The following is a 14,327-nucleotide window of genomic DNA, read 5'->3' as shown; positions in this document are numbered from 1 at the left end:
TCGCTTGTCATTGGTTAAAACGCTTGCGTTGCGTTTAAGTCCTTGCGTTACGTTCTAGTGGGAACCAAGCTTTAAGGGTGTTTTACACCAGTTCCTGTCCGGTAAATCGAACGTCGATGTTTCTTTTCGCCGCAACAAGTGAGAAAGACCCTTTAAAAAAGTATACCGTTTGCAATCATTCGCTAACTAGACCTAACAGTTTTGTTTTATTATGTTTATTGTTTCAGGGTGGATCTATGACGTGTCTGGTTCGTACAACACCGCCTTCTTCGCTATGGGATCACTATTCTTCGTTGCCTTTTTGTTCCAAGTGCTGCCAAGATTTTCCTATTTAAAATATAAGATCGACAGAGATATTCACACGGCCGCCGGTGGTCCTAAATCCGTAACTGAATCTGTAATATAGGCATACACGATTCAAGTGTAAAGTCATTCTATACGTACGCTCAGAATCAAATGATTACGTGCAAATCTCAATCACCGCTTAGTCGCGTGGTGCGCCAAAACAAAAAGTTGTGCTAATTAACAAAGGATCACACTTAATGATACGTGTGTAGTTCAGTATCCCCTTGCAATATGAATGAGTTAAGTCAACATTTTCACACATTTCGTCAAAGTACCTTTGCTACACGACAAAATAATAATATCTATATAGGAAAACTTGATTTAATATTTTTTAAAAAGTTTTAAAAAGAGACATTTTTATTGAAATAATTTGTAGAAATGATATATAATAAATATTGTGATGTAGGCTACTGGGACTGACGGTAAATGATTCACAATATAAATAAAATATATCTTAATATTTTTGTAATTATTTTTTAAATGTTACAATATGGCAACCATAGTTGCTATGGCAATGCAATGCTTAATTGGAGTTGAATTGATTAAATTACTTGTTGAAGTAATTATGTAAAAATGGTGTTATGAATTAAGACCAATCTTTGTTTTTTCCTCAAAAATAATTGGGTAGAAATCGAATTGTAGGGGACATTGCAGCTTGTTCGACGACACCACGTAGAATTAATGATAATAATTTCGCAAAGTCTAGGATAAAATCTAGCATACACATCTTATTATTCAACTTATGGCCTAATCTAACTTTTTGATAATAAATTCATTTTCCTATATCGCCCTCTACATCCAGCATGATACTCAGAGTGTAGCATACATTTCACATTTCGTGCTATTTTTAGCCTCCCATAACTGTATCTGTACTGTGTAGTGACCTTTGAGACAGAGGTCAAGTCAACGGTGCCAACATGATGGACACACCAGAAGAAGGAAAAGCATCTTTGTTGAGAACCGTTGTATTAGTTATCGGTGCGCATATTGTTTTGATTTTAACTGATGGACTTACTTTATGTTTTGGTGTTTATCTCAATGACTTAGCAGATGAATTAAATGCAGGGTTAGGAGTGTTGGGAGCAGCATCCAGTCTACTTACAACCGTATTACATTTGTTCAGTAAGTTATACAGTACGAATCACTAACATCTACTAAACCAATCTGTAATTTTACAGAAGTGAATGTTTCTTCAATCAAAAGTACGAAATATGGTACTTAACGTAAGACTTATACTTAACGTAAGACTTATACTTAACGTAAGACTTATACGACGTAAGACTTAGGCCTATACGACGTAAGACTTATACGACGTAAGACTTATACTTAACGTAAGACTTATACGACGTTTTGCAAACATTAAGTTTGTATTGCTTACTCAAGATTATACCTTTACCATTTCATCAATGTGTACTATTTAACTTGGTATACATTTCTATGGTCCGACGTGACGTATGTACTGTAGGCCTATGGCTATAAATAACCACGGTATATTGTTTGATTTGTAATTGTCCTTGTAAAATAAATTCGTTGGTGTGCTGACCTTGTTGTAATGAATAATTTAGCGTATCATATTACGGTGTGAGGAGTGCCATTGGTTGATATTGATTGGGTCGTAGAAAGCATGGTGAAACACAATATGTTAGGCCTACAGTAGTATTGATTACAAATGTAGACTTTTTGTTGTAAAAACTTCTCGCATTTATTGACATTACAGTTAGACAGCAGGCTTTAATTCCACTCCAAACCATAATTTACGTAATATTTGTTTGTTATATAATACTAATAGGTCGATCTTGATCAACAAGCAGATAAAGGCTATATTTTAACTCGTCTGTTTTAACCGTTTCCGATTCTCATCGGCAAATGTTGTTGGGAAGTAGAGTTTGATTTGGTATATTGGTTTTTTTCTCTTTCGTGGGTTTAGCCCACTTTTATTCATTATATTTAATATATTATGTATAATATATTATTTTCTATGTCCGATAGCACCCTAAAAATTCTTATTTTGGATAGTGTCCCCGGAAAGGGGTTGTTACAGCTGCAGTGCATTTTTATGTCAAAATGTTTTAAAAAGAGTGACTTTCTGTTTTTCTATAGGTCCGATTTGTACGTTAATCGTCCTCAAAATTGGATATAGACGAACTATAATGTTGGGTACATTACTAACATCAGGTGGTCTTATCTTGTCATCTCGAGTTCAGTCTGTCTGGCAACTATTTATCAGTCATTCGTTTGTTACAGGTAATTATTTAAAAAAAGTGTAATTATTATTATTATTATTATTATTATTAAATTATACGGCTTATTGTAGAATATTTATCGCATTCCTTTACAATGCTTGTGATATGCTGCATGGGTTCTTTATAAAGTCAATTCTCTGAAATTTAGCTTTTAAAAAACAAATCAAAAAACGGAAAACCAATTTTCAACTAACTAATGTTGCCTGTGAAAATGTGTATTGACCTATGACCTTTTTCTCTATTATTTCCCTGTGATTCTTCTCGCGCTGTTATACTGTAATTGTGTATAATGTTTTATAAAGATAAGTAGCATAAAATATTGCTAAAAATTGTAAACAAATTCTACAGTGATTAGGTCTACGTTCACGCACACCTCTAAGGGGCGTTCACACCGGCAAATAAAAATAATCAAACGTCAAAATATTTCGTTTTCACACGACTACGCGTTCGATCCCAGTGTGAACTGAGCTTAAACTCTTACTATTCGTCAGCAGATTTAACCCTGGACTTTTAAAACATTTAAAATCAAAATATTTAAAATGATTTGATTTTTAAATTTTCAGGTTTTGGTGTATCAATGGTATATGCGAACACAGTTTCGTATATAGGAATATCCTGCAGTGACAATATCTCAATTGCTAATTGCGTTGTTACGGCAGGAACGGCTGCTGGCTTGATCGTCACCCCTTTCTTAATAAACGTACTAAGATCAATGTATGGCTGGAGAGGATCTCTATTACTCCTAGGGGCCTGTGTACTCCATGCGACTGTGATTAGTCTAGTTATTTTCAAAGATCTAAAAACACTCAAAACCACGAAAAAAAAGACTGTTTATTTAGAAGATCAGAAGTTTATAGAAGTACGCGCTGATGATGACGAAAAGAAGGAGATAATTGAGGAGAAAAAAGGAACAAAAGAATTACTGAAAGAGTTTTTAAAGTTACCGCTAACTTATCCTCTCTTTGGATTTATGTTGATTGTGTCGAATGTACTTTTTATATCATTTGCGGGTGCTACCTACCATCTTGTATCGCATGCCGTAGACATCGGTATATCTGAGCATAACGCGGCACTTTTAATGACAATTTTCGGTATTGGTAACCTCGTAAGTCGGCTGTTTAACGGAGTTCCGATTAATTTCAACTGGATTACGTCATCCAAACTGTTCGCTTTAATGTTGTTAACGGCGAGTGTATGTACGTTCTTGATACCGTTTTGCACACGTTACGTGTATTTAGCTGCAATTGTTTTGCTTTTTGGATGGTCTATTGGTTCCGTTCCGCTTATTTACCTTACATCCAGAGAAATCGTTGGAGTTCGGAACTTTTCCAAAGCGATGGGTGTGTTACTGTTTAGTACTGCGCCCTCTGGTGTGGTTGGCGGTTTTTTTACAGGCAAGTTGTTAGTATATACCGTACCATTATATAAACACATTAGGCATTAATTCTAAACCGCCCGATGATATACTGAAATTTAATTTATTAATTTGAAACGATAAGTAAACCTCAAATAAATGTTTGTTGTTTACAGGGTGGATCTATGACGTGTCTGGTTCGTACAACACCGCCTTCTTCGCTATGGGATCACTGTTCTTTGTTGCCTTTTTGTTTCAAGTGCTGCCAAGAATTTACTTAAAATATAAGATAAGAGATATATACACGGGCACCGGTGCTGCTAAGTCTGCGATTGAATCTGCAATATGAATGGTCGGCGTTTACTATGTAGTCCCGCCTCCTGTAGATCAATTATTTCATTTGCTGTACATTTTTCCGATTATAATTTGTTAGTATATATTATTCATTGTATTTTATAAATGTATTGTGTGTGCGCGCGGCCTCAGGGAAAACAAACTTGTGTTTATGTGTGGATAAATAAAGTTAAAATTAAAGATAAATTGATTGAACTTTGATTTATTTTGATACCAAGCAACTCTGTTGTTGGCTAGATAACCAACTGAAAGCAAATACCTGTATTATATAGCTCAGCTATGCAAGATAGATAGATAACTGTTGCCACGTTCCCATTCTACAACGTTACGCTCCCTGTAATCACATGGACGCCATTCGTCGAGCGGACATTAGCCACCGTTTACCCCCCAATCATTCGGCGGCTATATTGTTCGCCCGCCGAATGGCGTCAAAGTTATTTATCTTAGCGGCGCTATACACTCTTTGCTGAGAGGGTCTTCTTTATGAAGGGTCTTTCCATGGAGTTACTCCATGGTCTTTCAAGGGTCTTTCACCAAAGATTGTGTAAAGTACAGGAAGAATAATAGCCAAAGAGACGATGTAATCTTCAATGACAAATTTATTCAGATCGAATAGGAACTAGTATCGCAATAAAACCACAAAACTTATAAAAAACAAAACACCCTCAACTTGACAAGACGAGAAATGCCGGTATGCCAAGCTTGAATACACTTTGTAATATGGCGTAACATAAGCCTTCTTCACACGTTCCTTTATTCTGCCTATTGCAAACACAACACGGTATCCTTTAACACACAATACTGTAACTAGCGTGACCGTTGGCCTTGCCTCTTATTTTATAGGCAATACAGGTAAAACTTTAACATGGAGAAACACGAGGTGTTTGACCTTTTGGCTTTTTGATTCGTTCTTCTGACTGTACGCTCAGTAGTAATGCGCTAGTCCTACAAATTACCTGCGGTGTAATCATCCGCACCATATTATACCTTGTTCTATCATATCGTCATAACTTAGATAATAACTACTGTACAAATACATTAGTCATCATGTAAACATAAAACTCTATCATCAATGAAGTAAACATAGATTTCATAATAGAATTGATAATACATAAATAAGAACTACTTATTACTGCGAAGTACCACAGGGCTGCACGCTGATAATTCTGTGTGTTTACATTGAAATGCTTGGTTAGATAACTTCGTTCTTTGACCGAAACCGATATTGCCTTGACAACGACTTTATTCCGGTTCAAATTTGTCCGCCGGAATGGCGTCCATGGATTACAAACGTCTCACCAAGTTACCTATCTTGCGCCGCAATATTTGCTTTCACACGTATTCCGGCACGGGTCCGGCGCCGGCAAGTCCAATCGATTGTAAATGTTTCGTTTTTACGACGCGGCTACGCACATATCGATTGGCTCATAGCCGCCGCGTGGAGCGTCGTGAAAACAAACATTGGCACTCGATTCGCCGGACCGTAACAGGTGTGAAAGGCCCTTCACGCCTCTGTTCCGGCACAGTTAGTTCTGGTCCGGTGAATCGAACATCAATGTTTCGTTTTCACGCGGCTATGCGCCAATCGATATGCGCGTACGTAGCCGCGAGAAAACGAAACATTGACGTTCGATTTAATTTTCCGGCGCCAGACCGGAACCGTGCCGGAACAGGTGTGAAGCCGATTTTCCAACGTTTCGAAGATAAAAAAAATCGCCTACTCTTTTTCCACTACATGAGCGAATAGCTGCGACGTTCATGTTCCTCGCGTGGTTGCTGAGCATTTCGATTCGCATGAGTGCTCATGAAAGCGTCATAGTTCATTTCCTGACCTCCGATTGGGTGCGCAATATTTCGCTTCGCAAAAAGTAGAAACAATTCGAACTAGTAAATTTCGCTGAAGCGAAAAATCAAAGAAAACTAGAATTCGTCGAAGAAGGCAGTATGACAGACAGAAACTCGCATGCGCATAGCATGACGCTTTCGATTCGCGCGAACAAATTCGCCTAGTGGAAAACCGGTTTGAAAGACCCTCATACCTGCTCCTGCGCGAAAAATAAAATCGCGTCTGCTGAACGCGCGATACGACGCGCGAACCTGAACTGCAGCCATGGGTACAGTATGAAAGACCCGTAAACTGTGGTGCTTGCAAGTTGGTGCTGCTGGCCCTATTGTCGCAGTGGTAGAAAAATCCGATCGATTATAGCGGCTCTTAATAATATTAGTTTTGCATAATATAGGCAACTCGTGTATTTTAATATTAAAATATTTCATTTTGCAGTATTTGCACTCCATACCTGAACGGAAATATTTACGGTTGATTGAATAGCTGTGATCATATCGTGCGACCTACAGCAATACTATACTACTGGTATCGATGCGATCAATGTTTAACTCTACTGCTACATAGTCGACGACTATCGCAGAAACCATTTTCCTACTCATATTCGACAATTCATATTTAATCAGTGTATTGTTAATGGCGTTAAAAGAATCGAAGGATGATGAGACAACGATGGCAAGATCGACGTCACTGATAAGAACAGTCTTATTGGTTGTTGGTACGCACTCTATTTTTGTTCTTACGGATGGAACGACAATATCTTTCGGTATTTTCTTGACAGATTTTGTAGATGAGTTAAACACTGGATTTGGGGTTATAGGAGCAGCTTCGAGTTTACTTACTTCGGCGCTTCATACTTTTAGTAAGTAGGCCTATATAATTTTATTGCTTATGTAATACCCCTTTCACACCAAAAGCAAAACTCCGGAGACACTCCAGAGTTGACGCCCCGCTGTTTGGTGTAAAAGGTAAAATCAAGCTCAACTCCGGAGTTTAAAACTGCGGAGTTGAACAGCTGAACATTCTCCGGAGAGCGAACGGCGGAGACACCCCCCGGTGTTTTGGTGTGAAAGCAAAGAATATATATCACAAGAATGAGTAATCCGCGATTTTCCCTTTAACAGTAATATTGTCCATGTGGTAGGGCACCGTTATAAGTGAGGATGTATCTGGGATGTATAGGCCTACAACTTTTTGTGACGGTTACACTAATCAAAGGCTGGACCACCGGTAGTATTTTCATGATAAAAAATGTTATCAACTACATGCCAACATCATGTTAAATGCTGTTTGGATATTTAATGTGACCGGGCGTGTTGGTGTTTACTCGTTTTCACGAAGGATAGTTTATTAATATTCCTATATTTAACTTGTTTCTGGTAAAACAAATAAATGTTAATGAAATTTAACATTGTATCCTATTAATAACATGTATTTTATACTAATTTATATCATAAAAACAATACTTAATTTACCGGACGTAGATTAGTACGAGGCCGCAATGGTAAAGAATAGGCTGTGCTGAATAACGCTTCGTTGATTTTTGGTGTTGCTGTGTTAGGCATTTTTTGTGAACTAATTTAGCATGTTAGTAAATAATTGTAAAAAGTAAAAGTGAATGTACACTAGTTTGTTATTAAATATGTATTATAAAATGGTTTACAATTGCAAAATATATTATCATAATTCTATTTAATGTGACATGTATAATATCTATTAAATCAAGTCTTATTTAGTATGTATACATCCGCCCTTATGAGGGCGGGCATCACTCTCTGGAGCTCTCTGTTACAAATTTCTCATGCAAAAATCGCGGAATACTCATATTCTTGTGATATATTTTGGTGAAAGGTACCAACATCAAACTCCGGAGTGTTTCGGGTCAAAAAAAGGTTATCGTCGCACGATCACTCATTGCTTTAGTTTTTGCAAAATACTTAAAATATGCAATGTACAAAATATATAGCGGGTTTAAAAAATAATAAGTAGTATCAATAAAACATTATATTACTTCTGAGACTTTAAAAGTAATTATTAAATTTTTTATTTTATAAACCCTCCGGAGTTTCTCGACGTTTTGAATGGTCATAAACCCTGGGGTGTCTCCGTCCGGAGATGATCACTCCGGAGTTTTGGTGTGAAAGGGGTATAGGCCTATAGGCCTAGTCAATATCATCTTCCATCCTTTAAAGATGTATTGTCCCCCTGAAAAAATTATTTTTTTAAATGTTTTTGTTGAATATTCCATTTTAATGTAACATAATAGTTATCTATTATGACCAAAATTGGATGATAAAAAAAGTGTAATTTAAAGCAAAAAATGGTCAAATTGGCTGCTAGCCAATGAATTTTGGTTGAATTTAACCATTTATTTTGTCATTTTATAAGTTTCTTTTTCTATGGAAGTGATTAACTTTATTAAAACTACAAAATAACTATTCAAAGTCGGATTTAATTAATCTTCATTTTTCATGTTTTTGGGGGACAATACATCTTTAACCATAGAGCTATAAATAATTTATTTTAGCTCTCTGTTCTTCAACTTAAGTATGCGTTCACGGCGTGTTGCCTAATTTAGCAAGCCAGCTGTTGCTATATATATATATAATTTCACAATATTTATCACAAGACTGAGATCGGTCGCTAATTTCATCAAACACTCCATGTCTGAAAAAAAACACCAAAAAAACGGTCTTAAACCATGCTTAACCCAACCCAACAGCGCGACTACCGTCATCTTTCATGGCATCCTAAATGGATTTTGTTCTGAGATGACTAGTTGTTTTAAGGTTGATACAGAGGTATTAGTTCACTGCAGTAATATCTCTATGATTGAACATGGACCTAAACAACAAAAAACACAATAGTACGCGACGATGTGTTCGAGCAATAGTTGTTGTTTGTGAAATGTGTAGCCCTATTGTTATAATTGTACTGATGTCACGAGGTGAAAATGTTGTATGATCCATGGTTTGTTTAATTTAAACACGTCACACACCACCGTTTCACATTCAGGAAAACTTGCGTTAATAAGTGTATATAGCAATATCAGTATTCCCTTACTGACATATTTAATCACGTGACTGATTGTCAAAGATTGGTCTCAGAAAATATTGTTTCTTGCGCCAAACTAAGGTTGTGTACAGAGTACTATTAAGCCTACTAGAGGGTGGACTTGTTTCGCCCGTTCAACCTCTAGTAGGCCTAATGTAATGGCTTATTCGGTAATTTCTTTGTTCTGTTATTGCAATTAATTTATTCGTAATTATATTTATACATTCAATTCCTATTCTATTCATGCATTCATCAATCGTGTTTAGTAAATGCATGCATTACTTTCTATCTGTTGTTTTCCCACAAAGTAACAATGATGTATTGTATCTTACAGGTCCCGTAGGCGCCTACGTCGCTTCTAAAATCGGCTATAGAAAAACAATCGTGATAGGCACGTTGTTAATTGCTATAGGATTCGTGTTATCGTCGCAAGTACAGGAAACCTGGCAATTATTTATTAGTCACTCTTTAATCACAGGTAAATCCAACGTCACACGCGAACGCCTTGTACGCGTGGTTGTTCCCACGGGGACGCGCAACGACGTACACACAGCGAAAGTAATTTGGCCAATCAAAAGCGGAGGATTCGAACTGTTGCTTTTGATTGGCCACTCGCTGACGTTGTTGTGTCCAAATGCGTGTGTATCAACACATGCACTTTATGTTTAATGCTGTATTTCAAGTGCGCTTTAGTAGTTCAAGGTAGCTGTGTATTTCCTTAAATGTAATTATTGGCTTAATGGATTCGATTTGTTTTATCTTCGTGTGGGCGTGAAAGTTACGGGGTCTAAATCTAGGGTTTGTCATCTTGGGGTAGGCCTTGTACAATGATGTTCTCTCCATCATATATCTGTTATACACATTTTATTTAGTTCGACAATGATTACATTGTTACACTGACCTCTGACCTGACCATTGCGCAATATATTGATTTTTATTTATTTTACAGGATGTGGAATCTCTCTTGTATTTTCCAACACTCTTTCGTTTGTGTGTTTAGTTTGCGATGACAAGCATGTGTCAATCGCAAACGGTGTTACGACGGCTGGCACAGCGGTTGGCATGATATCTGTTCCCGTCCTCATCGACTTCCTAAGAGGGATATTCGGCTGGCGAGGATCTCTACTAATTATGGGTGCTCTTGTCGTGAATGCAACTGTCATTAGCCTAATCGTTTTCAGGAACAACCCGAACATGCAGCAGCAATCGAAAAGAAAACATGAAAATCTTGAAGCCAATGACCATGAATATGCAAACGTCACTGAACGTGAAGAAGAAAGTAAAAACGATTACGTCATGCAACAGACAACTAAGTTAATACGTTTACCAATTCTGTATCCAATGTTAGGATTTTTAATGGTGGTTGCTAACTTAGTGTTGCTAGCCTTTGCTGGAACAGTCTATCATCTTGTAGCGGCTGCAATACAAAGTGGAATCACGGAATCAAATGCTACGCTTCTCATGACCATATATGGTATTGGAAACATCATATCCAGAATGCTTCACGGAGTTCCTCTTAAATTAAAACTTATCAAAACCAAAAACCTGTTCGCAATAGCACTGTTAACAGCTGGTGTGTCAACATTTGTGCTTTCTTTTTGTAAATCGTATTTAGTTATTGCGTCGGTGACGCTAATCATCGGTATGTCGACGGGTACGTGCGTTCCTCTCATCTTTCTTTCTACAAAAGAAATTGTAGGTGTTGAGAACTTTGCTAGAGCTGTTGGTCTACTTCTGATGAGCACTGGCTTTGCAGGTCTTGTTGGAGGTTCTCTAGCAGGTACGTATATCGGACGTCAATGTTCAAACTTGGTTCTCACTAGGACGCAACGCAAGTACGTAAACTCAACGCAAGCGTGTTGACTATTCGAATATTCCATCGTTTGTTATTGGTCAACTCACTTACATTGCGTTGCGTCTCTAGTGGCAACCAAACCAAGCATAAGCCTGATTTCTACTTTGACGCAAGGACGTAACCGGCCGCGCAACAAGTGACTTGACCAATCACAAACGATGGATCATCCAAACTGTCGCTTGTGATTAGTCAACACGCTTGCGTTTTGCTTACGTCATTGCCATGTGTCTGGGAACCATGGCTACGCTAGGACGAAACGCAAAAGCGAACAGATTTGAACAATCACATACTAACTCCATTGTGACAATGACCACAAATATTTGCTCTCCGTCCTGTGAACTGGACCTTATAAACACAGCGCAGACGGGAACAACGAAACAGTGACCAATCACAAAGAACAGTTTTGCTTGATCAATCGCTTGTAATTGGTCAAACTACTTACGCGTGGCGCTGCGTAAAGGGCGTCTCTTTTGTGATATCATAATATCAAGTTATCATATTTCCTTTTCTTTTAGGATTGGTATACGACTTGACTGGGTCTTACAACATTGCTTTTTTCATCATGGGCTCGTTCTTTTTCCTTGGATGCTTCTTTCTTACGGTACCGCAAATGTTCATCAATTTCAAACGTAACAATAGCGAATATAGAAATATAAAACTTAAAACAGAAACAATAAGTGTATCTCATGATTCGGCAATTACTGGTACTGTTTTGTGAAGACGAATATAAAAACCTAATACAGTTCTCTATTTATACGATACGATAGAGTGAACATAGCTCAGGGCAAATAGCCCAGGATAGTAGTTAGAGAAAATTGAGTTAGATATTTCATCGTGACGTCAATGTTTAGTATAATTGTATTCATGTTTGCAAATACAATATTATAGGCCTATACGTAAAGTTATAACAATAATGTTGTGAGCTTGAACCAGGTCATAATAAAGTAATCCATTAAAGAGATTTTTATTAAATAAAATGAAGGATAATGTATTCGTACTTGTAAGTTGTCGTTTGTCTGTTGTATCGTGGACGTAGGCTACGTTGACGTAGGCTACGTTGACGTAAGCTACGTGGATGTGGGCTACGTGGACGTGGGCTACTTGTACTTACTTGTACTTGGACGTTGGCTACTTTTACTTAAGCTTGGTTCCCACTAGCGACGCAACACAAGGACGTAACTCAACGTATGTGATTTGACCAATCACAAGCGATGGATTATTCGAAAAGTCGCTTGTCGTTGGTCAACTCGCTTGCGTTGTGCGTACGTCCTTGCGTTTCGTCTCTAGTGGGAACCAGGCTTGACTTGTACTGCCAGCCAATGGATTTTAGATTAATTTTGTCATTTTATAAGTGAAAACATGATTTTTTTTTTATTGAAGTGATTAACTTTATTAAAACTACAAAATATCATATAAAAGGCTGATTTAATTAATCTTCATTTTTCATGTTTTTGGGGGCCGGGACAATACATATTTAACTTATTTTTCTACCAACAATTACTGTAGTGTTTTCTGTTTGGAAAAAAGAAACAAAAAGACATTATGTTTTGTGTAGTTTTAATTTAAAGTCAAGGCGTTGGCTTGAGGATAAGTTGTCTTGTTACCTTAGCTTGTTGTGACACTGTAGTAGAACCGATCGTCAGGTTTGACAGGCCTTCAAATATGTTTCTGCTATCTCAAGATATGCTTCTTTTATCAACCTATACAAATGATGAGTTATTTAATGCGTCTTGTTAAAAAGTACTATAGGCCTATAAACTTAGTAACATGTACCACAAAAATCCTAGAAAAAACAAGGGGCAGTATACTAAATGATAAACATCCATTACACCAACATTATGTATGGTTAAGGCCAGGAAAGCGAGTACGTAGCACACTATGTAGAACTAACAGATATCTAAATTCATTCGTCCCTTTTTCCATCCGTGCTTTCAATGACAAATGTTGAATCACCCTGTAGTCTATTTTGTATAGTGTATCTTTATTACAACTTTCTACCGGTACTTGTTATATTTATTTTACTTATATATATTTTGTATTTCATTGTATTTTAATGTCAGCACTTGAACCTGAACCTGTGTAAATGAATCCCACGCATTTTGTTTCATTAAAAGGCATTCGTTTTTGCGACGACAAAACAATGTCATGTTAATTCATTGTGCGCATGCATAATAGGGACGTGTGTCCTCCCTTGAGGAAAGAGGAGAAGAAGACCAAGATGCAAATGGGAGAAGATTATAACAGATATGTTTGGCTCTATGAAGCAAGCAAGTAGGATGACAGAGGACAGGAAACGGTTTCAGAATGCTAAGAGAAGCCACGCTCTCATCAGAGTTTGCTTTGACGATGACGAGTCCTCCCTCTCCTCACCTCAACACAGTTTGATGGTTTCTAAATCCAGGTGACCACCGACTACACATATCGATTGTCCTGACCTAGGTTGGTCGTTGGACATCGTAAAATTGAACGCTCCTTAAATGATTGTTTTAATACTAGTAAAGGTTTACATGGCAAGTAAACACTAGTAAAGGTTTACATGGCAAGTAAACACTAGTAAAGGTTTACATGGCAAGTAAACACTAGTAAAGGTTTACATGGCAAGTAAACACTAGTAAAGGTTTACATGGCAAGTAAACACTAGTAAAGGTTTACATGGCAAGTAAACACTAGTAAAGGTTTACATGGCAAGTAAACACTAGTAAAGGTTTACATGGCAAGTAAACACTAGTAAAGGTTTACATGGCAAGTAAACACTAGTAAAGGTTTACATGGCAAGTAAACACTAGTAAAGGTTTACATGGCAAGTAAACACTAGTAAAGGTTTACATGGCAAGTAAACACTAGTAAAGGTTTACATGGCAAGTAAACACTAGTAAAGGTTTACATGGCAAGTAAACACTAGTAAAGGTTTACATGGCAAGTAAACACTAGTAAAGGTTTACATGGCAAGTAAACACTAGTAAAGGTTTACATGGCAAGTAAACACTAGTAAAGTTTGCAGCACATTATGTGATTCCAAAGCAAATTAAATGTGACACTCTCTATTTCTATGTACAATGATTTTTTTAAACATTAACATGTGTATTAGTCATTAGGTCAAAGGTTAATGTTTTTTAATAATTCAATAAAGCAAAATAATCATTAAGTTATTAGGTTGAATAATGGAGACCACCGTGGTTAAAAACAAGAAAGCTACAACATCCTGTTTTTTTCAAGCACATTCAAAATTATTCTTTTATTTCACTGAAAGTTTGTTGATATGGATGAAATATTTCCGAA

At 37.0% G+C, this 14,327-nt stretch overlaps 1 protein-coding gene across 1 annotated transcript; it reads left to right on the top strand.

The window, feature by feature from the left end:
• The first annotated feature begins 1,207 nt into the window (after positions 1-1,207).
• Positions 1,208-12,086, top strand: LOC140059322 (uncharacterized). Its single transcript, XM_072105199.1, has 8 exons — positions 1,208-1,467; positions 2,446-2,589; positions 3,152-3,982; positions 4,119-4,288; positions 6,707-7,001; positions 9,528-9,671; positions 10,143-10,973; positions 11,564-12,086. Exons 1-8 carry the CDS (start codon positions 1,263-1,265, stop codon positions 11,764-11,766), a joined length of 2,823 nt encoding a protein of 940 aa, XP_071961300.1. The 5' UTR covers positions 1,208-1,262; the 3' UTR covers positions 11,767-12,086.
• Positions 12,087-14,327: the final 2,241 nt, after the last annotated feature.

Source organism: Antedon mediterranea, chromosome 9 (assembly GCF_964355755.1).
Source record: "Antedon mediterranea chromosome 9, ecAntMedi1.1, whole genome shotgun sequence".
NCBI lineage: Eukaryota > Metazoa > Echinodermata > Crinoidea > Comatulida > Antedonidae > Antedon > Antedon mediterranea.
This window is presented reverse-complemented; position numbering and strand designations above follow the sequence as displayed.